At 46.3% G+C, this 23,636-nt stretch overlaps 1 protein-coding gene across 1 annotated transcript; it reads right to left on the bottom strand.

The window, feature by feature from the left end:
• Nucleotides 1-49: 49 nt before the first annotated feature.
• On the bottom strand, nt 50-22,735 carry LOC115459436 (proteasome subunit beta type-9-like). Its single transcript, XM_030189258.1, has 6 exons — nt 22,410-22,735; nt 21,266-21,333; nt 20,588-20,719; nt 19,825-19,954; nt 19,422-19,563; nt 50-240 (listed from the first exon to the last, which is right to left on the bottom strand). Exons 1-6 carry the CDS (start codon nt 22,452-22,454, stop codon nt 113-115), a joined length of 645 nt encoding a protein of 214 aa, XP_030045118.1. The 5' UTR covers nt 22,455-22,735; the 3' UTR covers nt 50-112.
• Nucleotides 22,736-23,636: the final 901 nt, after the last annotated feature.

Raw genomic sequence — 23,636 nt, forward strand, 5'->3', positions numbered from 1 at the left:
AATACAAGGGCAAGGTTTGAGACTTGCCTTCTTAATACAGAGACCAGTCAAACAGAAGAACCTGGATACTTTAATAGAAATAAAAGACAATAAAATAAACTCTAGATCTACTTTATTCATCAAAAAAGACAGGTAAGCTGCTGCCTGAGATGATCTTCTGCTCGGCTCCGGTTTTGGTGACGGTCACTAAGTAGATAACGCCGCCGCTGGAGCCATCTCTGTTCAAGGCTAGGGCCAGGGCTAGAGAGGGAGAGGAAGACCAGCATTAGTATCAGATCACAAAGCATCGGGAAGAGGGAAACATGTTGGTCTGATTCCTGAAACCCGCGTTCTAACAATTCAGACCTCACAGTTGATCACTATTTTAAAAGGTTTTCATATTTACAAGGCATTTGTTTAATTGGACTCCTTGTGTGTGTAAGTGCACCATACCCTATTCTATAAGGTAGGGCATAAGAACTATAGCACCAGATTTGATATAGGCCACTGGAAGTTGGCTACCTTTCAAATGCTCTCTGACCTACAGAACAACCTTCAGCCTCGCACTGGAATACAAGGGCTAAAATACAAATCAACATATGCAACCAGCTTCACATATGTTTTGCACCAAAATCTGGAACACACTAGTGAAAGACCTAAAATGCATGAACAACTATCTATCATTTTGAAAACACCTGAAAGCCCTCTTCTTCAAAAAATTATTTGTCGACAAACCCACGTCGTCAAGTAGACCACTGGCCAACACACCACAATACGTGAGCACTGGCAGAACTGATCCTAAAGTGCTCTGTAACATGCTTAATTTAAGTAAAGTGTAAGCCACGTACAAACTACAACTAGTTTGGACAATGTGGAGTACAAATGCTGACATAAATCAAATAAATAAATAAAGAGGTTAGGCAACTATTTACTGAGCTGTTAATCAGTAATCAGTGTTAATTTATACTCAATTGTCATTACGCGAAAATCCACTCTACACCCTATTCTATAAAATGTGCACCTAAATTTTATAGCGTGCAACTCAAAAGGGGGTGTGGTCAGGGGGCATTCCCAGAAATAGAGGAGTGGCCTAGTGGTTAGGGTGGTGGACTTTGGTCCTGGGGAACTGAGTTCGATTCCCACTTCAGGCACAGGCAGCTCCTTGTGACTCTGGGCAAGTCACTTAACCCTCCATTGCCCCATGTAAGCCGCAATGAGCCTGCCATGAATGGGAAAGTGCGGGGTACAAATGTAACAAAAAAAAAAATTAGGTTTGATGTTATAGAATAGGGTTATTTACATGTCCAACCACCATTCACTGCTCACCAGCATTTACACCAGGTTGCTGCAGGCATCAGTGTCGCACCCAAAGTTAGATGCGAGATCCGTGCTAAGCTAGTATCCTGCAAAAAGCACCCCGAGCAGAACATCCTTTGCAGAATTCTAGTTTAGTGTGGACCTTCCACATGCCTTAGTACCAGGGGCGTATCTAGACCTGACATTTTGAGGGGGCCAGAGTTAAAATGGGAGGGCACTAAGCATACAGGTTGAGTAGTGCTTGGTATACTGCTAAATAATGCTTTACAGTAACATAGTAACATAGTAGATGACGGCAGAAAAAGACCTGCACGGTCCATCTAGTCTGCCCACGATAAACTCATATGTGTATACCTTACCTTGATTTGTACCTGTCTTTTTCAGGGCACAGACCGTATAAGTCTGTGCAGCAGTATTTCCCGCCTCCCAACCACCAGTCCCGCCTCCCATCACCGGCTCTGGCACAGACCCCGTATAAGTCCGCCCTCCCCCATCCTAGCCTCTCAACCACCAACCCCTCTTCCCCCCGCCACCCAATTTCAGCTAAGCTTCTGTGGATCCATTCCTTCTGCACAGAATTCCTTTATGCCTGTCCCACGCATGCTTGAATTCCGTTACCGTTTTCATCTCCACAGAATTCAAGCACAGTGTTCTTGATGATGGGTTACTAAGCACACAGTCAGTCCTGCATCAATATAAACCACATACACATTTATAGAAACCATAGAAACACTGACATTTTTAAACAAAGTTGCATTATCCCATTATAGTAGACTTCAGTCTGGTCAACCTCTAAACACACATCATAGTGTCCTGCAAAATAATTACTGCAGTGGCATATCCTTCAACTCTGTTTAACAAATAAAAATGCCTTATAAAGATTTAATAAAATAAGGAAATACCTTTCAAGAGGCTTCTTTTCCATTCCTCTGGCTCTACTGATTTCTCTCCTTTCTGTCTGAGGCTGACAATCCATTCAATCCCTGTAGTTCCTGACAGTGTTCCTTCCACCCCCATCTCCTTATGAAGGAGCAGGCAAAGGATTGTCATAGGGAAGCATCCATCCGCTCTTCACACCTAGGTTCAGTGCCTCAAAATCTGCATTTGTCTGTTGCATGTTTTTTTATTGTCATTGATGCTGACTATGAACCATCTCTGTCTGTAGCTGCAATTATGAATGTCTAAGCTTTATATCAAAATGTTTTTCTCTTTAACCATTCCAGTGTCAGGTTTTAATTTACTCTTTTCTGAAATAGCTCTCTATATGGAACACAGCTATAATGAAACAGTCAGTTTTCCTTTCTGGTCAAATTCTTTGAAGAGCTTTTTCTCTTGTTTTACAAATTCTGCGGTTGAGGTATCTTGGGGGTCAAATTTTTATTTTTTCTATCATTTGTCATTTGTTATCCATAAACCAAGTGGTAAAGAAAATTTATTAATAAACATTTGTTCTTCAGATATACAATTGTGGCCATAAACTTGCTCTTACAAAACTGTCTGGTGGGCAGGACCAATGAAGCTTTAAATAAAAAGTTAAATTGTGGGGTAACAAACTGATTGATGGCTTGTATCTTCTATTCTCACTAAAGAATGAGGGTCCGTCTTTTGCTGTTGAATATATGAATAATGCTGTCATAGTCCAATGAATCACATAGTTCTCTCTCAAAAGATAAAAGTGATAGATTATGGAGGCGGCTGGTGAGCATTGAGGCTCTGGATGCTGTTTTGATCCGGTTCACAGCAGAAAAGAGTCGTTCCACAGTGCAGGTTGTCATTGGCAGAGTGATAAGTACTCTTAATAGGGCATTGACATTTGGGAAGATATCCACACTGCAGTTGTCTAGCACTTCAATTAATGAAGGATAATTTACACCTTCTGCTACCTTGCGTTTTAGATGTTGAACAAACACTGAAAATTCTGCTTCTTCTATGGTGATGCTAAACAAAGTGCTTGGGGACTGTAGATTCTCTCTTTGGCCAAAGGACTCTGATGTTGGCATACAGGCAGCAGAAGCAGTCATCATTCCATAAGCATCATCTTGAAAACGATTCTTCAATTCTGTTATCTGACAGTCAATAATCTCATTCCACAGATGTCTCAAATCTTCATTGCTCTGCACACAAGAAGATTTACCCAACGTTGAAAAAACCAATGTATCGCTAATCTTTGCAGGTAGCTTTGCCTTTCGAGATGAAGAAATATCCCACTTTTCAATATCATACTTCTCCATGAGCTCATCTGTTAACTGAAGAACTTTGTCAAAGTCGTGTGATGTGTTCTCCCGAAACCGAACAAAAGTTTCTTTTAGACACTCTATCAGACTAATGCAAACTGTAACAGACACAATGGCGCTCTGTAGACCTTTAGTGGCAAAATCACTACTGTCAAACAATTTCCCAAATGTAACTAACAGAAATACGAATTTCTTTGTCTCTATTTGTTGTAGCAGAAAATGGGATTCTAGTTTTGTCTGTCCAGCAGAATTTGAAAATTCAGCAAGCACTTCAAGAATAACATCATAAAGCAACAGTACTTTTTTCACAGAGCCAGATTTTGAGCTCCATCTTGTGTCTGCTGATCGTTCAAGTTCAAGGCATTGTCTATCAGGATGCAGTTCTTTCTGTACTTCCAGAAAACGAGCATGCCTGTGTGTTCCTGTCATAAAACCATGCAGGGAGTTCAGAGTTTCAAAAAATGTGGTAACAGAGGGACATGCTTTAGATGCTGTGCAGAGGACCAGGTTGAGGCGATGAGAATTACAGTGCACATAAACAGCCCGCCGAAATGTGCGTTTCAAAATCACATGAACACCTCCCTTGTTTCCAGACATTACAGATGCTCCATCAAAGCTGAAGCCAACACATAACTCAGGATCTAACTCAAGAACCTCAAGCACTTTCATGATTTTATCTGAAATCCCATTTGCTGTCATGTCTGCAGTGTCAACAAATCCAACTGCCCTTTCCTTTATTACCCCCTTGTGTAGGTATCTGACACATACTGCAACGAGCTCACGCTTGGAGAGATCTTTGCATTCATCACCCAGAATTGCATAGTATGTATTACTGATTTCATGTATTTCAGATTTGATTTTGCGAATCAGTAGTACAGTGGCCGATTCCAACAGTTCATTCTGAATACCTGGGCTCATCAGAGTTGCATTCTTAGGGAGTTTTTCAAGACGACTTTGTATTTCGTTGTTGTGCTTGCTGAGGAGTTTAAACCATTCCAAAAAGTTTCCTTTATTTAAAGCATCATCGGTCTCTCTGTGTCCACGTAGTGGAACTTCTTGCTTTGCACAGAACATCACAATATCAAGCACTACTTTGATATGTTCACGATTTCTTTCTATAACAGAAGGGCTCATGGCATCATGGTTTAGCTGATTTAAAATAGTTCCACGACCTCCTGGAAGGTGACTTTGTCTGTAGTCTTCAAATTTTTTCAGGGCAAGACAGTGTGCCATGCTTAAGTCATGTCTTGAGCAGCCACGAGTCATATGCTTCCAGTCTTTAAAGCCAGTTCTGATGAAGGCATCATCAGTGTTGGTATCAGGAAAATGTCTGCATACTTTGCAGAACACTGTATCTTGGTTTATGCTGTATTCTAACCAGCGAAATTTATACCAGTGAGAGGAAAAACTTCTGGACTTGTCACCAATTATACTAACTGGGAAAGACTGCAACTTTGGCTGTGTAGGTGGTTCATTAATGTCGGATAAATCAGAAGGTAATTCTTTTGGTTCCATTATACCAGATCTACTAATCTGTGGGCATAAAGTGGAACTTGTAGAGGTAGAGGGACCAGGTAATGATTCACTTCTATCAACATTCTCGTCGTGTTCTTCTAGTCGTGGCTTTTTGTTTCTATCTTCATCCTTGCCATGATCTTCTAGATGTGTTTTTTTGAAGTAAGTTAGCAAAGAACTTTGTTTTGCCATGGGGGTAGACTAAGGAACACTGTCAGGAAATTCTTTTGTTTCTTGGGAACAGTCAGGAACTTTCTCTCTCTTGGAAGCTAAAATCATAATGAATTTCTGTAAGTTTTGTGATAAACACAGAAGATCCTATTTCCTAAAAAGTGGGTAGTGGAATCATAATATAATGACACCATGGGCAATAAGAGTAACATGCAAAAAGCAGCAGTTTTGATCCTGTCGGTGCTTCCTCTACCCAGCATCCACCAGAAATTCTGGCAGCACCTCAATAACAGAACCAACAATACCATATACTTTGTGAAGAAACACTAAATCCTGCAAAGATGCTTTTCAGAGCCCATGTAGCAAACTTAACAGCAACAATTCTGAACACACAAAAGGCAGCAGTAAAAACACAGAACAGCAATAAGCTTCCCAGTGGAAAAGCCAGACAAGTCCAGACTCTTATAGATCCCCACGAAAACCATGTACCAGCAGAATCTCTCACCTTGGTCACTCACATAATACAGACCAACTCTCACCAATTAAGGAGCAACAATTAGAATAGGAAACACTAAGAAATCACATTCTCTATAAGCAATACAGCACAGGAGAAATAAAATAAAAAGGCATTATCAACTGTATGGAGCAAAATGCAAGATCACTTACTACCCAAAATTAAACACACAAATTAATTATCTGAATACGCATGAAATGTAAAAAATAAATAAATTTGTCGGACACAGCATCTCCAGCAACAGAGTTTAAATATATTTCTCAAAGACATACCATGTAAGTTAAGGGGGTATTTGCCAAATAGCAGTTAGACAATATTCTAGTGTTCATACGCATGTAACTAGACACGTACACATCTATACGCTAATATTCCAAACATTTACACCTGTAACAAAAATAAAGCACCTTTTGCCCAACCAGGTCTATCAATCTGAATTTGAGTAAATCAGGGGACGGACACAGAACACAACAGTGCTGATCATTATTTATCCCCCCCCTTGGGACTAACACCAATTAAACATAAATATAGGAATATAGATAAAATCTAGATACCCTAGATCCATCAGATACAGTCTATAACACCTTAAATCAGGCTTTTACCCAGTCCGCTACATCCCTGGAGACCTCTGGATCCAACTTTAATGTGAAGAATACAAAATGCTTATGTTCCTGAGCAGGAAAAGCCAGTGCAAAGCAGACCATGACAGCAGAGGATCCAAGGATATGGCAGAGCAGAGAATTGGGAAAAAGCCAGATCCTCCAGCTTTAAAGTGTTATAGACTGGATCAAGCAGATCCAGGCGATCTGACTTTTACCCGGTCCGTAAATAGAGCACCCAACAGCAGAGGTTGCCTACTTCATAGCCCTGAACAGGCACACGCATTCCATAATTAAACAAAAGAAGATAGCAGGAACATACAGAAAATGTCCTATAGTCATAGGAGCCAACTTTTCAAAAGTATTGGGGGTGCTAAGCCCAATGGAAATAATCCCTCCCTGGACACACACAAGGATTTTTTTCCAATATTGGGGGTGCTCAAGCACCCACAGCACCCACAGCGTCGGCTCCAATGCCTATAGCCAAACATCTCCCCTGCCCTTCCGTACCCCCCAACCCCTTCATATAAAACCCAGCTTCTCCCCTGCCTTAAAATCGAGCGTGGTACTTCTGTATACCCCACCGTCTGTCTCATACCTCCTCCTGTCCTTCCCTACTCCACCATCCCCACAGTCCAACATCTATTCTAACCCCACAACCCAGCATCACCTCCTGTCCCCAACGGTTTTTTTGTTTTGTTTTTACCTGGAGTCTCTGGACTGGAGTAGACAGCAGGCAGGCAGTCACAGTGGTGGAGCCTGGAGGGCAGGCACTATCAAATTGCCTGAGGCTACACCGCAAGGGAGAGGCTTCTTCAACAGTTAGGCAGATTAGAGCAGGCAGGCAGGTAGGCAGTATCAAATTGCCTGCAGTGCACCGCAAGGGAGAGGCTTCCTTTTCAGCAGCGGATGGTGGCTTCCTGGTGGTGGTGGGCTCGTCAGTGCTCGTGCTCCACTCCTCGTCGTCGTCCTCCTCTGATTTTGGCGCGAAGTGAAGGCGCGAAAAAGTGAGAAGCGCGACGCCAGGCGGGTGAGCAGCAGTGAGGCACCACGAGGCATGCGTGCGTGCGTGCTTGCGTCTCCGACTCTGATCGTGCTGCTGTAGGGGGCAGGGCTCTTCGCGCCGCGGATGGGATCGCTCCAGGAGGTAAACGCTGTTACTGTGACGTTGAGGGCAGGAGCTGATGTGTGTGGGGGCCACAAGGGTAACTGCTAGCGTTGCTGAAGCTGCCTGGAACATGAAAGACGTTGTTTAAAGCAGCAGCAGCAGCGCAGCAACAGCAAATTGAATTTTTTCAATCAGGCAAAGTAGAGGGGGCCTGAGAGAGGAATGCGGGGGCCTTGGCCCCTGAGGCCCCACGCAGATACGCCCCTGCTTAGTACAATCACTGGTACTAAGCCATGAAGACTACTGCAATGGAATCTATGCGGGATGCAAACAACAAATCATAAAGAAACTTCAAACTGCTCAAAACACGGCAGCCAGGTTTATATTTGGAAAAACGCAATTCAAAAGCACCAAACCCCTACGAGAAAAACTACACTGGCTCCCAATCAAAGAACGTATTGCGTTCAAAATCTGCATCCTGGTTCATAAAATTATTTACGGCGAAGCCTCGGGATACCTGACAGACTCATAGAGCTACCAACCAGAAACACAACAGGATCATCACGAACATACCTAAATCTCCACTACCCAAGATGCAAAGGACTCAAATACAAGTCAACTTTTGCATCCAGCTTCTCCTATATAAGCACTCTACTATGGAATACATTACCAAATGCCGTGAAAACAACGTATGACCACCTAAACATCCAGAAATCACTAAAAACTAACCTGTTCAAAAAGGCAAACCCTACCGATCCAACTTAAATGCCTGAACCCTGCAACACAACGAAACCAAAGCTCGTACTGGACATAACTTAACTCTTCCTCCCTATGATTCCCTAATGTATCAATTACACATGATCTTTACTCTACCACAGCACCACTTTGTATTTGTTCATACCGGAACTGGCGATCACCTTTACGGTACTATGTAAACCACATTGAGCCTGCAAATAGGTGGGAAATGTAGGACACAAATGTAACAAATAAATAAATAAATTTTGAGTGCTATTTACTGAATCCCCCTTTAGGAGGGTTTTTTTTTTAGTAAGGTGCACTAGTGTTTTTAGTTGGTGCCAACTGCTCTGACACCCATTACATTCCTATGGACGTCTCAGCAATTAGCACCAGCTCATTTTTAGCATGAGCTAAAAACACTAGAGCACCTTAGAAAGACCCCCTTAGTGTGTAGGGGTGTATATGTGGGCGTGTCTCCAACTTACATGCAGACTTATAGAATATTGTGTTGCATGGCCCATTTATACCTGAAATTTATCTCGTTGCACCAATGCGGATTTTTGCTAATATTCTATTATTATTGTGATTGTTTTTTGTAACCTGCCTAGTTACTAGGCGGGCTATAAATATGTTAAATAAATACTTAGAAGTAGTGTCCCAGGTTCCATTAGATGTTTCAGAAACATTTTGAAGGGGTTTGGTTTAGGGGGAGTAAAATGTAACCCCCTAGTTCAAGAAAGTCAGGTGCCCAACTTTGCATGGGCCACTCATAGAATCAGGTCAGCTGCACATACAACTTAATTTCATAATTAGATGCTAATTGGTCTTAACCAATTACTGTCCCTAATTGGTATTGACACTAATTGACAGTTGGGCATAACTGCCCTCAGTCGGGATTCTGTAAATCATGCACTAAAATTCTACAGTGTGTAACTGGGCGTGTCAACCACTTATACACACAGGTTTACAAAACGCTAGCAGTTACGTGCTTAACTCCCTACAGTTAGGTGGGAGCATTTACAGCAGCCATTTGTTCTATAATGACACTTAGGAACTGGGATAATGTGTGCTAACTTTAGATGACCTTTGCAGAATTAATCTCCCCCCAATCCTGCTTCCAGAAAGGGAAAATTAGGTTCTTACCACAATAATTTTCTTTCCTTTAGTCATAGCAGATGAAGCCATTACGTATGGGTTGTGTCCATCAACCAGCAGGGGGAGATAGAGAGCTCTCAACTTTTCACAGTGCCTCATGGCCAGCCAGCTCCACTGCCTCTTCAGTATTTGAAGCTTCCAAAGCAGTATGGCAAACCGCAATGGGAATAACATGAACTTTCCTCACAGCGAACGATGGCCCCATAAGGGCATGAACTCAAAAAAGGAGGGAATGAACCCATCCTCCTGGAGGGAATAAACTCATCCTCCCAAAACATGAACTGGAGGGAATGAACTCATCCTCCTATAACTAACAAGAATCCTGAAGACTGTTTTCCGACTCCCCAAGGAAGGAATATAACTTCAGGAAACAAGAACAGCACCTGAAATCAGAATCATTGCAATACAATGATACAGGGAGGGCTCATGGCTTCATCTGCTATGACTAAAGGAAAGAAAGTTATCGTGGTAAGAACCTAATTTTCTCTTCCTTGTCATCAAGCAGATGAAGCCATTACGTATGGGATGTAACAAAGCAATCCCTAAATAGGGTGGGAACAAGCCACACCACGCGCTAGCACCTGTGCTCCAAAACGCGCATCCCTCCTGGCAGCCACATCCAGCCTGTAATGTTGGGTGAAAGAGAGCTTAGAAGCCCATGTTGCAGCACTGCAAATCTCATGAAGAGATAGTGCTCCAGTTTCTGCCCAGGAAGAAGAAATCGCTCTTGTGGAATCTGCCTTAAAGGCTTCAGGCGGAACCCGGCCAGACAGCAGATATGCTGAAAAGATAGCTTCTTTGAGCCAACGGGCAATAGTGGCTTTAGACGATGAAGACCCTCTGCGAGGACCTGCAAACAGCACAAAAAGATGATCAGAGGTCCTGAAAGAATTTGTAATTCGCAGATACTGCAACAGAGTCCTCCGCACATCCAAAAGGTGCAACTGCCCAAATGATTCTGGAAACTCCTCCTCAACAAAGGAGGGAAGAAAAACAGGCTGGTTTAGGTGAAATGCTGAAACCACCTTAGGCATGAAGGAAGGCACGGTCCGAACCGTGACCCCTGACTCTGAGAATTGCAGAAAAGGGTCTCTATAGGACAGCGCCTGGAGCTCTGACACCCATCTCGCCGAGGTAATGGCCACTAAAAAGACGGCCTTCAGTGTCAAATCTTTCTCTGAAGCGCACCGAAGTGGTTCAAAGGGAGCACCCTGAAGGGCCTTCAAAACTATCCCCAGGTTCCAAGCAGGACAAAGTGCCCGCACGGGAGGACGGAGTCGAAGCACCCCTCTAAGAAACCGTGACACATCTGGATGAGCAGCTAATGACATGCCTTCAACCTTGCCACGCAGGGAGGCCAATGCTGCCACTTGCACCCACAGGGAATTATAGGCTAAGCCTTTGTGCACACCATCCTGCAAAAAGTCCAGAATCAGCGAGACAGGAGCCCGCAACGGAGAAAGCGCTCTTGAAACACACCAGACTTCAAACTGGCGCCAAATCCTGGCATAAGCCACGGAAGTGGAGCGCTTACAGGCCTGCAGGAGAGTGGAAATTACCATATTTGAGTAGCCTTTGTCTCTCAATTGCGTCCTCTCACTCGCCATGCCATCCATGGCCACCGGACCCTGTGACAACAGGTGCGGAACCAGAGGTAACGGAAAGGGAGCCTCCAACAGCATCTGTTGGAGGTCCGCATACCAAGGCCTCCTGGGCCAATCCAGGGCGATGAGCACCACTTCTCCTAGATGCAGCCGAATCCACAGGAGCACTCGCCCTATCAAGGGCCACAGAGGGAAGACATACAGCAAGGTCAGGGTTGAGCCAAGGCATCCAACCCGGCAGAGCAAGGATCCCTCCGTCTGCTGAAGAAGCACGGGACTTTGGCATTGGAACTGGTCGCCATAAGATCCATCACTGGCTTGCCCCATTTGGCACATATCTGCAGGAATACATTGTCTGCTAGTTCCCACTCCGCTGGATTGATCTGATGCCTGCTTAGATAGTCGGCTTGCACATTGTTCTGACCTGCAATGTGAGCTGCTGACAGGGACTGTAGATGCAGCTCGGCCCAGTGGCAAATTTGTTCGGCTTGCGCGGCTAGAGTTCTGCACTGAGTGCTGCCTTGTCGATTTATGTAGGCCACTGCTGTCGTGTTGTCCGACATCACTCGGACAACCAATCCTTCCAGGGTCACTTGAAAGGCCAGAAGAGCCAGAAACACCGCTTTCAACTCCAGGTGGTTGATAGACCACTCCGACTCGTCGGGTGTCCACAGACCCTGGGCATGTTTCCCCTGGCAATGTGCGCCCCAGCCCTTCAGGCTGGCATCTGTCACCACTAAGCACCAATCGGGGAGCACCAGCGGCATTCCCCGCCGCAACATGCTGTCCGAGAGCCACCACTCCATACTAAGGCGGGCCGCAGGGAGCCAAGAAAGTCTGCACTGATAATCCTGAGATACTGGAGACCATCGTTGAAGTACTGTAGAGGTCTCAGGTGTGCTCTCGCCCAAGGCACCACGTCCAAGGTGGCCGTCATCGATCCCAACAGCTGGACAATGTCCCAAGCTCGCAGGCGGGGCATCCTCAGGAACAGACTGACCTGATTCTGAAGCTTGCACCGCCTTTGCTTGGGAAGAAACACATAGCCTGAGGCTGTGTCGAACCTGGCCCCCAAATATTCTAGAGATTGCGAGGGGGTCAGGTAACTTTTGGCCATATTGATGACCCAGCCCAGAGATTGAAGGACTGAAACCACTCTGGCTGTAGTTAGATGACTCTCTTTTTCTGAGTCTGCTCTGATGAGTCAGTCGTCTAGGTACGGGTGAACCCGGATACCCTCTCGCCTGAGAAAGGCAGCTACTACCACCATTACCTTGGAAAAGGTTCGGGGAGCTGTGGCGAGGCCAAAAGGCAAGGCCCGAAACTGGAAATGTTTTCCCAACACCGCAAACCGCAGAAACGTCTGGTGCGGGGGCCAAATTGGTATGCGCAAGTAAGCTTCTTTCAGGTCCAGAGACGTGAGAAACTCTCCTGGCTGTACCGCCGCAATGACGGAGCGCAGGGTTTCCATGTGAAAATGCTGCACTCTTAAGGACTTGTTTAGCTCTTTTAAGTCCAGGATCGGGCGAAAAGACCCACCTTTTCGTGGCACCACAAAGTAAATGGAGTAGCGGCCTAGGCCTTGTTCGGCGGGAGGCACCGGGGTCACAGCCCCTATCTGGCACAGACTGTGCAAAGTCTCCTCTACCGCCACCCGTTTGGCGGCAGAACTGCATCGGGACTCCACAAACACGTCTCTCACCGGGGCATCGAATTCTATTCGGTATCCGTCTTTTATCAGGTCCAAGACCCACTGATCTGCGGAGATTTTGGCCCACTCCTCGAAAAAGAGGGAAAGTCTTCCTCCGATGACAGGAAACGAGGAGGGGGCCGGCGCACCATCATTGAGAGGGTCGCCCCTGAACTCCAGGCCTTGAACCGGCAGCTGCGGAACGTTTGTCCGAGCGAAAGGAGTTTCTCTGCTGAAAGCGGGCATGAGAAGTGAACCCAGCAGAACGCCCCGGGCGGTACCTTCTAGCTTCACGGAAGCGAGGTCTGTAAGAGGAGTGGACCGCCTTACCCTTAGAGAAAGGCTTCGGCCTATCTTCAGGCAAGCGCTGAGGTCTGGAATCCCCCAGGCCTTTAACAATGTTTTCCAGCTCCTCACCAAACAGGAGAAGGCCTTGAAAGGGCAACTTCACCAACCTTTGCTTAGAGGCCATGTCCGCCGCCCAATGTCGTAGCCAAAGAGTGCGGCGAGCCACCATTGCTACAGCCATTTGATTAGCCGAAGCTCTGACCATATCATAAAGGGCGTCAGCCAAAAAGGACAAGGCCGTACGGGCGGTTAGCTTGACGGAGTTTAAAAAGGGGTTAGATAGATTCCTAAAGGACAAGTCCATAGACCGCTATTAAATGGACTTGGAAAAATTCCGCATTTTTAGGTATAACTTGTCTGGAATGTTTTTACGTTTGGGGAGCGTGCCAGGTGCCCTTGACCTGGATTGGCCACTGTCGGTGACAGGATGCTGGGCTAGATGGACCTTTGGTCTTTCCCAGTATGGCACTACTTATGTACTTATGACTCCATCCGCGGAGCCACTTCAGATAAGGACTCCACTCCATCACCAGGCTGTTCCACTGCCTGCTGTAACGAAGCCAGGCAGGCTCTAGCAGCATAACAACTGCATGCAGATGCCCGAACAGTGAGACCTGCCAAATCAAAGGACCGCTTCAGAACTGAATCAAGCCTGGGGTCTTGAATATCCTTCAGGGCAACACCTCCTTCAACAGGGAGGGTAGTTCTCTTTGTCACAGCCGTGACCAGGGCATCCACTTTAGGCATTGCAAAACGAGCTAAATGTTCCTCACTCAGAGGGTATAATTGCCCCATAGCCCTGGCAAACTTCAAAGGTCCCTCGGGGTCAGCCCATTGAGCCAAAATAAGCTCATGGATGGAGTCATGCAAAGGAAAGGCTCGAGCAGGCTTTCTGGTACTAGCCATCCTTGGATTAACAGAGGAGGCTGTGCCACCCCCAGGATCTTCAATCGAGAGGGCTTGTAAGGCTACTACTACTACTACTACTACTACTACTATTTAGCATTTCTATAGCGCTACAAGGCATACGCAGCGCTGCACAAACATAGAAGAAAGACAGTCCCTGCTCAAAGAGCTTACAATCTAAGACAAAAAATAAATAAAGTAAGCAAATCAAATCAATTAATGTGAACGGGAAGGAAGAGAGGAGGGTAGGTGGAGGCGAGTGGTTACGAGTCAAAAGCAATGTTAAAGAGGTGGGCTTTCAGTCTAGATTTAAAGGTGGCCAAGGATGGGGCAAGACGTAGGGGCTCAGGAAGTTTATTCCAGGCGTAAGGTGCAGCGAGACAGAAGGCGCGAAGTCTGGAGATGGCAGTAGTGGAGAAGGGAACAGATAAGAAGGATTTATCCATGGAGTGGAGTGCACGGGAAGGGGTGTAGGGAAGGACGAGTGTGGAGAGATACTGGGGAGCAGCAGAGTGAGTACATTTATAGGTTAGTAGAAGAAGTTTGAACAGGATGCGAAAACGGATAGGGAGCCAGTGAAGGGTCTTGAGAAGAGGGGTAGTATGAGTAAAGCGACCCTGGCGGAAGATGAGACGGGCAGTAGAGTTTTGAACTGACTGGAGAGGGGAGAGGTGACTAAGTGGGAGGCCAGCAAGAAGCAGATTGCAGTAGTCTAAACGAGAGGTGACAAGGGTGTGGATGAGGGTTTTGGTAGAGTGCTCGGAAAGAAAGGGGCGGATTTTACGGATGTTGTAAAGAAAGAAACGACAGGTCTTGGCAATCTGCTGGATATGAGCAGAGAAGGAGAGAGAAGAGTCAAAGATGACCCCAAGGTTTCGAACTGAGGAGACAGGGAGAATGAGAGAGTCATCAACAGAAATAGAAAACGGGGGGAGCGGGGAGGTGGGTTTGGGGGGGGGAAATTGAGAAGCTTGGTTTTGGTCATATTTAATTTCAGGTGGCGTTGAGACATCCAGACAGCAATGTCAGACAAGCACGCTGAAACTTTGGTTTGGATGCAAGGTGAGATATCAGGGATAGAAAGGTAGATTTGGGAGTCATCAGCATAGAGATGGTAGGAAAAGCCATGGGATGAGATTAATGAACCAAGGGAAGAAGTGTAGATAGAAAAGAGGAGGGGACCAAGAACAGAACCCTGAGGTACGCCGACAGGAAGAGGGATAGAAGTAGAAGAGGATCCACCAGAGTGAACACTAAAGGTGCGGAGGGAGAAGTAGGAAGAGAACCTGGAAAGGACAGAGCCCTGGAATCCAAGTGAGGACAGGGTATCGAGAAGTATGCTGTGATCGACAGTGTCAAAAGCAGCGGAAAGATCAAGAAGAATGAGGATGGAATATTGACCTCTGGATTTAGCCAGTAATGTCATTGGAGACTTTAGTAAGCGCAGTTTCGGTTGAGTGGAGAGGGCGAAAACCAGATTGTAGTGGGTCAAGAATAGCATGTGAGGAGAGAAAATCAAGGCAGCGGCGGTGAACAGCACGCTCAAGTAATTTGGAGAGAAAAGGAAGGAGGGAGATGGGTCGGTAATTAGAAGGACAAGTAGGGTCGAGTGAAGGCTTCTTAAGGAGAGGTGTGACCACAGCATGTTTAAAGGCAGCAGGGACAGTCGCAGTGGAAAGTGAGAGGTTGAGAATGAGACAGATAAAAGGAATAAGAGCAGGAGAGATGGCATTAAGAAGGTGGGTGGGAATGGGATCAGAGGAACAGGTGGTACATTTTGAGGAAGAAAGGAGAAGTGTAGTTTCCTCAATAGTAACTTCAGGAAAGGAGGAAAGGGAATGAGGGGAAGGAGAGAGAGGGGAACGGACTAGTGGAGGGAGAGGTGGTGAGGTAGAGAAAGCAAGGTTTATCTTTTGAACCTTGTTGTGAAAGAATTCAGCAAGGGTCTGAGAAGATAATGAAGGGGGAGTTGGGGGAGGGGGCACCTTGAGGAGAGAGTTCAATGTGGTGAAGAGAAGTCGAGGATTAGAGCCAAGAGAGTTGGTCAGTTGGATATAATAATCCTGTTTGGCACGTAAAAGAGCAGATTGGAAGGAGTTCAGCATGAACTTAAAGTGTAAGAAATCAGCAAGGGCCCGAGATTTCCGCCAGAGGCGTTCGGCGGAGCGGGTACAGGAACGTAGGTAGCGGATATTAGAAGTCAGCCAAGGTTGGGGTTTTGTACGCCTTACAGGGCGGGTCATCAAAGGTGCAAGAGTGTCTAAGGCAGAGGATAGAGTATTGTTGTAAGAAGAAACAGCTTCGTTGACAGACATGGATGGTGCCACAGTAGAGAGGAGGTTTGAAACATGGGAGGATAGAGATGAAGGGTCAATATCGTGAAGATTCCTAGATAAATTAGATAAGATAGGACGGGACTGGGAGGGAGGAGATTTAAGTGTGAAAGTTATAAGATGGTGATCAGAGGAGGGAAGATCAGAGGCAAGGAAAATAGAGGGTGAACAGTTGGAGGAGAAGATGAGATCAAGACAGTGACCATTTTGATGAGTGGGGGAGGTGGAGCATAGTTGGAGATTAAAGGCATCTGAAATAAGCGCTGGCAGCTCCTCGCGGTGGAAAATCCTCACCGCAGACGGATCATCAAGATCCTGTGGCAATTCTGCACCCGACTCTGGCTCCTCAGACCAAGAAGTTCTGCCAGACCCCTCAGAATCCCCATAGCCCGACCACGGGGGGGGGGGGGGGGGGGGAAGGGGGGTGCGCCACACTCAGAAGGGGAATTAGCCCTTCTGCGTTTATCAGGAGGATAAGAAACAGGCAAAGCCAACTCCAAAAGGCCAGAATCCACTGGAGGAGCAGGCAGAGGGTCCGAAGATCCCTGTGGAAGAGCTCTTTTAAGCATGTATGCCTTATGCAACATTAAAACAAAATCAGGGGAGAAAACTGCTCCCTGACCGCCCAGATCCTGCCCAGGGCTATCAGCTCTATAATTAGCCTCACTTAGAGGAACCCCCCCCCCCCCCGGATTCAGGGCTCTCCGTCGCAACGGAGGCCGTGCCATGTGGAAAATCCAAAATGGCATCCGCTGTCAGCTCAGAGCGCGAAAGATCGCCGCTCACCAAGCTCGGGCTGGCTCTACCGTCTGTACAGCACGATTTACAGAGCCCCGCTGCTGATTTGCGCTTGCCACATTTAGAACAGCGCTTTACAGTCTCCGCAGCCATTGCCGAAAACAGTGGTAAAAATCCAAAATAGCGGTTCGTGCCAAAAACATCCCGATCGCGGGCCCACCCCGGAGTCAGAAAACTCTTACCTCACTGGACCGAGTATCACAGCTCTGGTCCTGCAGAAGATTCTCAAGAAAAACCTCTTTTTTTTTTTTTTTTTAAAACACTGTGAGGAAAGCAGAGGCAAAAGAGGTAAATAAAATCACTCCGGAGGCTCAGATAAGTGGGAAAGGCAGGGAAAGGCGAACCAATGTGCCTGCATCCACTGAGTGGGAAAGGACAGGGAAAAGCAAGCTAATATGTCCACATCCACAGGGGCATGGGTAAGGCAGGGAAAGAGCTGACCTATGTGCCTTCAAAGTGAAGCTGCTATAGCCTCTAACACCCCGGCTAACAACTGGCAAGCCAGGAGCCACCCCCAGGCAGATTTTTGATGAGCTCGAAGAAGCTGCAGCCACCCTGCTTGGGGAGACAGAGAATACTGAAGAGGCAGTGGAGCTAGCTGGCCATGAGGCACTGTGAAAAGTTGAGTGCTCTCTATCTCCCCCTGCTGGTTGATGGACACAACCCATACGTAATGGCTTCATCTGCTTGATGACAAGGAATGTGCAGATAAACTGATGCACCTATTAGAGTGATGCATATAAATATATTTGTCTATAGGACAGGCACTTTCTAAAGTCTGCATTTGTGCTGGGGCCGATTCTGTTCAATATATTTGTGGGTGACATTGCCGAAGGGTTAGAAGGTAAAGTTTGCCTATTTGCGGATGATTCTAAGATCTGTAACAGAGTGGACACCCCGGAGGGAGTGGAAAACACGAAAAAGGCCCTACAGAAGCTAGAAGAATGATCTAAGGTTTGGCAATTAAAATTCAATGCGAAGAAATGCAAAGTGATGCACTTAGGAAGTAGAAATCCACGGGAGACGTATGTGTTAGGCGGGGAGAGTCTGATAGGTACGGGCGGAGAGAGGGATCTTGGGGTGATAGTATCTGAGGATTTGAAGGCGACGAAACAGTGTGACAAGGCGGTGGCCGTAGCTAGAAGGTTGTTAGGCTGTATAAAGAGAGGTGTGACCAGCAGAAGAAAGGGGGTGTTGATGCCCCTGTATAAGTCGTTGGTGAGGCCCCACCTGGAGTATTGTGTTCAGTTTTGGAGGCCGTATCTTGTTAAGGATGTAAAAAGAATTGAAGCGGTGCAGCAAAGAAAAGCTACGAGAATGGTATGGGATTTGCGTTACAAGACGTATGAGGAGAGACTTGTTGAACTAAACATGTATACTCTGGAGGAAAGGAGAAACAGGGGTGATATGATACAGACGTTCAAATATTTGAAAGGTATTACTCTGCAAACGAACCTTTTCCGGAGATGGGAAGGTGGTAGAACGAGAGGACATGAAATGAGATTGAAGGGGGGCAGACTCAAGAAAAATGTCAGGAAGTATTTTTTCACGGAGAGAGTAGTGGATGCTTGGAATGCCCTCCCGCGGGAGGTGGTGGAAATGAAAACGGTAACGGAATTCAAACATACGTGGGATAAGCATAAAGGAATCCTGTGCCGAAGGAATGGATCCTCAGGAGCTTAGTCAAGATCGGGAGGCGGGGCAGACTTATACGGTCTGTGCCAGAGCCGGTGGTTGGGAGGTGGGGCTGGTGATTGGGAGGCGAGGATAGTGCGGGGCAGACTTATACTGTCTGTGCCCTGAAGAGCACAGGTACAAATCAAAGTACACAAAAAGCAGCAAATATCAGTTATCTTGTTGGGCAGACTGGATGGACCGTGCAGGTCTTTTTCTGCCGTCATCTACTATGTATGCAACAGGGGTGGCCAGTCAGACCATCAGAACATGTTTGTTTTGTGTTATTTGAGAGAATGTTCATTATTTATTGATTAATTAACAACAAATTACTACACCACTTTCACTTACAAGTAGACCTAGACGGTTTACCATCTAAATAAAAAAAAGACAACAAAGAAACAAGAAAGGAAATACAATGCTCAATAGGAAAGTAACAACAATCATTCCAATGTTTAGTTCTGTCATTAAGAATGCACACTCTTTCTGAAGAGTGCATACTCTCACCGGCACATAAAAAAACATGAAATTTCACAGTTTTTCTGCTTGTTTTCATATGAATGCACATTCCTAGTGCACAGAAAACCTTGCTTTGAAAATGACCTGCCCCGTGCACACAACCACATTCTGCAATGCACATCACTTCTCCATATCACACTATACCACATTTACAGCAACAGTAGGTCACCATATTGTGTTACACACAGACACACTGCCTGTCTGTCAGTGGACAGGACTTACCATTAATGGCAAACTGCGCACACTCCTCTCTGGACATCCCTCGTCTGTATGCAGAATCCACATAGCCATAAATGTAAGAGCTGCCTGATCCGCCAATAGCAAAGGGCTGACGAGTTAATAAACCCCCCAGAGTCCCGTACACCTGGGGAGAGAAACACACACATCCTCCGTCAGTCTGTCAGATTAACCCAGCATGGGAACAACAGAATTGTTCCTATAATTTATGCATATTAGCAAGTCTTATCAAGAGTATAAACAGGTGAACAGCAGACTGACAAACAGGTTAACACTGTAAACAGATACATGACAGACAGACAGCTAACCAGATAGATGGACAGATGAGTAGGCAGACTCAATGAAAGTCACACACTAGAGAAAGACATTGCCTGGGGGCCAAACTCACCTGTCCACCCTTCTTCTTGTCCCAGCCGGCCACTATCAAGTGGGCCACAAGCTCCTCCTTGTACTTATAGGCGACGCCCTTCACCAGGTTGGCTGCAGCGATGACTAAAGGAGCCTCTTCCATATCCAGACTAAAGACACCAAGCAAAAAGTATGTCACATTCAAGGGCCCTCAACCTTTCCCACCGTTGCCACAGTTGTGTCATGGACAGGACCAGTGGTGTACTGGAGCAGGCTCTCACAGGCTCTCGAGAGCCGTTTGTTAAGTTTTTAAGAATTTTGGGAGCCGGTTCTCCATGGCTACTTTAACAAATGGATCCCAAAATGTGGGCTTGGGCCCCTCCTGAATTCTCTTTTACTTTGCTGGCGAGAGAAAGCCCACTGTTAACAATTTACCAGCACACCCCTGGACAGGACCTACAACTTTTCCCACTGTGGCTACAGCCGTGTCACATACAGAGCCTACAACCTTACCTCCCTCCCCCCACCCCACCCCCAACAGCCAGGTTGAGTATAGGACCTACAGCTTTTCCAGCTATGTCATGTACAGGACCTACAACCTTTCCCACCATGGCCACAGCCATGACATGTATAAGACCTACAACTTTTCACTGAACCAACAAGCAAATAGATGCAAATAGGTGGGAAAATGTGGGCTACAAATGCAATAAATAAATAAAATACAGATTATTGCACAGCTGTACTGTAATTAACATTATGTCTCTACAGGGTGAGTTAGGGACTGTTGCTCCTTGTTTCCGTACCTGTGCAGGTCCAGGTAATAGTTCACCATGTCAGCCACAGCCTGGCAATCCGCTGCTGAGCCTGAGAGTGCACAGTAGATCTGATCGTGCAATGGAGCCAGCTTATTAAAGATACGATTCGTTACAGCCTCACTAGAGGGAAAACAGACAGACAGGCCAGAAGGTGTTTTACACTGACAGTAGACTCCAGCAGAGAGGGCAGGGGCTGAAAATAAATTTCCAAGGGAAATTCCAAGAAAATGGAGGGGGATGAAAAATCCAGAGGAGATGCCAGCAAAATGTAGACAGCAGTGGAGCTGAAAATAGCAGAGGAAGAGACCAGCTAAATGCAGAGTCTGGGAACTGAAAATGCCCGATTCTGGCAAAATACACTTGGCATAGGGACTAAAAATACCACAGAAAACTGTAGGAAAATGCAGAGTGTAGGGGCTGAAAATACCAGGGGAGAAACCAACACAATGGAGAGTGTGGAAAGGTGAAAATAACAGGCTGAAAATACCAGTTCAGACTAATAAAGTGCAGAGAGTACAAGAGCTGAAAATACCAGAGAAGACTAGCAAAATAGCGGAAGGGACTGCAAATAGCAAAGGAGAGACCAGCAAAATGCACAGACCGCGTGGGCTGAAAATACCAGAGAGGGGGGCAATAGGAAAATGATGGGTCTATCACAGTCCTCACCCTGCAGACACCCGGGAATCAGAGCCCACGATCACCCCTCCATCAAACTCTACAGCGATGATGGTGGTCTGGGGAGAGAGGGGTCTAGGTCAGCACATTTTATAATATTATTTCTTTTCTAAACTTGAATAGCTCTCACTTTTTGCCATTTGTCTAAAGCAGGGGTGAGCAACCTCTGCCATTGAATTTTAAGCTGCCGGGAGACCAAGGGAAGTAGTACAGGTATACACAGAAAACATCATTAACCAGAGTTTTGGCAATTTTGAATACTGTATTTTCCAAATATTTTCAGAATAGCCACTGTAGCAGTTTGTTTTTGTGTTTATTTATTTATCTATCAATCACAGAAGGTCCAAGGAGTTCTGCACATTTCTGGTTCTGACAGTACATAATACTGCGACCTGCTAGGGATAATTATGACATTCATGCAGCCCTCACTGTATAAAGGATGCCCACCCCTGGTCTACATACCTGGCTCAATGTTATGCCAGGCATAATGAATAGCAAAATGCTGATGTGTAACCACAAACATGGAAATCCCCTCATTCCAGTACTAAAGATACCATAATTAAAAGATAGGGGGCACTTCTGCTGGCATTTAGGAACAGGGGATTCATGCCATTAACAGGTCACAATAAAAGTCTGTAAAATAAGTGCTCCCCCCCCCCCCACCGATTCTGCCTTCTCAGTGCGATATCTGCTTCCGTGAGTCGATATTTTACAGCATCTGCCTCTGCCCTCTGGGTGGGGGCTCAAGATCTGTCTTGTACATCACACAGAAAAGTAAGGTGAGGTAGGCACCTGCTGCATATAACACCCCACCCCATCTTTTTGTTTGGCAGACTTCGATAAAAGCGAAAGTGAAAGGAGCAAAACTTAAAATCTACACATTTTAGCAACAAAATTGAATTTTATGTACTCCCATCAGTATGATACACGTGTACTATATGTTATATACGTATAAACTGAGCTACAGCGTGCGCTTGTATCTGATTTTTAAGTATTCTAATTTTTAACAAGTTTAAGTTATTTAAGGCCACTCTGTGCAAACGGAATATTGATGTTCACATTTAAGGGTAGTCGGTTTGTCCGTAGCCGTCTCGGATTTTAGATACGATCTGTACGGAGTTGTTCGTCGTCTTACCCCTGTGTGCACTTCAGCCGCTGTCGGATCTCCCACGCCGGACATGATTTCTCTGCCCCCCCTTTTGGAGTAAATAAATGAGTGACCAGATGAAGGAAAGCAGTGTGGCTCCGTGCCTTGTCCTTGTCCCGCAGCTCGTCACCACACCACGATCCTGCGCTCTCCAACGCTGGAGGAGCTGCTCTATGAATGTTCCCGGACTACAGGACTGCCAGCCGCACTATACGCCTGGCAAATGCAATACGTGACCGCTTGCCCGGCCGCTCCACCGTTGGCCAGCAGGCGGCGCTGGTGCAGCATACAAAACCTAAAACGTGTCTGGCAACAAGGTAACGGGCAGCAGAGGTGCTAGTAGTCCTCAGTCATGGAGCCACTAATTTATTGGAATATGCAAGCACAACCTGCACGCCGGATGCTGTCTGCTCAGCAACACGTGACGCACCAGTCTTCCACATTTCCATTGGCCAACCAAACAAGGAGTGGGCGGGGTGGAAAGCAGCCCAGCTTGGGGATTGGGGTGGCGCGGGAGAAGGAGGGAGGGAACTTCAGGGAAGGGTGTGGGGTTATTTCTTTAAAACGTCTCACCTGACCGATCCATTCCCAGACAGTGCCTCTGTGCTCAGTGGGGTTGTGTGATAAATCAGGGCGCTAATGGAATAATCCCAAGCAGCGGCTGTATTGAGGAGCAGGCAGCCCCTTGGATAATGTGTGATAAATTAATGCTTAAAGACACAGTTGAAACGAAAATTGCTAGTCAGTCTCCTTAGTCTGTGATTAAGTGTCCTTCCTTTACCTTTGAGAACTTGATAGGGGGTATCAGCTCTTAGTACTTCCAATTACCACGGGCAAAGACAAACTTAAACTACCCTTTTTGGATGTAGAGTCTGGGGCAGACAGAGTGAGTCCTTGGGCACTGGGAGTGGTCTGGACCACCCGCCCAGCTGCTGCCTGACACCCCCAACGATGCCCTCACTGCCCGGTCTTACCTGAAGGGTCCTGGTAGTCTAGTGGTCTTTGTGTGTGTGTGGGGGGGTGTGGGGGGGGGGGGGGGAGCATGTTCTTTCCTGCCTGTTTTCAAAATGGTGGCTGAGACTTCCTGCAGTAGTCTTGCAGGTCTCGATAGTCTTGTGAGACTTCCTCGGAGAATCTCGGCTGCCATTTGTAAAGTTCGGCGGTGCCAGGCAGGGGGAATAGTGGCAGCACAGTGGGCAGGAAAGTAAATGTTCC

The sequence above is a fragment of the Microcaecilia unicolor genome, unplaced genomic scaffold (genome assembly GCF_901765095.1).
Source record: "Microcaecilia unicolor unplaced genomic scaffold, aMicUni1.1, whole genome shotgun sequence".
Lineage (NCBI taxonomy): Eukaryota > Metazoa > Chordata > Amphibia > Gymnophiona > Siphonopidae > Microcaecilia > Microcaecilia unicolor.

Excerpts from the sequence above, each read along its gene's own strand:
- LOC115459436 (XM_030189258.1), bottom strand. The coding sequence starts at position 22,454 with ATGTCCGGCGTGGGAGATCCGACAGCGGCTGAAGTGCACACAGGG. Across the intron at positions 21,334-22,409 it reads CGGCTGAAGTGCACACAGGG|ACCACCATCATCGCTGTAGA; the intron begins GTAAGACGACGA and ends CTCTCTCCCCAG. Across the intron at positions 19,955-20,587 it reads TATTACCTGGACCTGCACAG|TCTGGATATGGAAGAGGCTC; the intron begins GTACGGAAACAA and ends TGGTGTCTTTAG.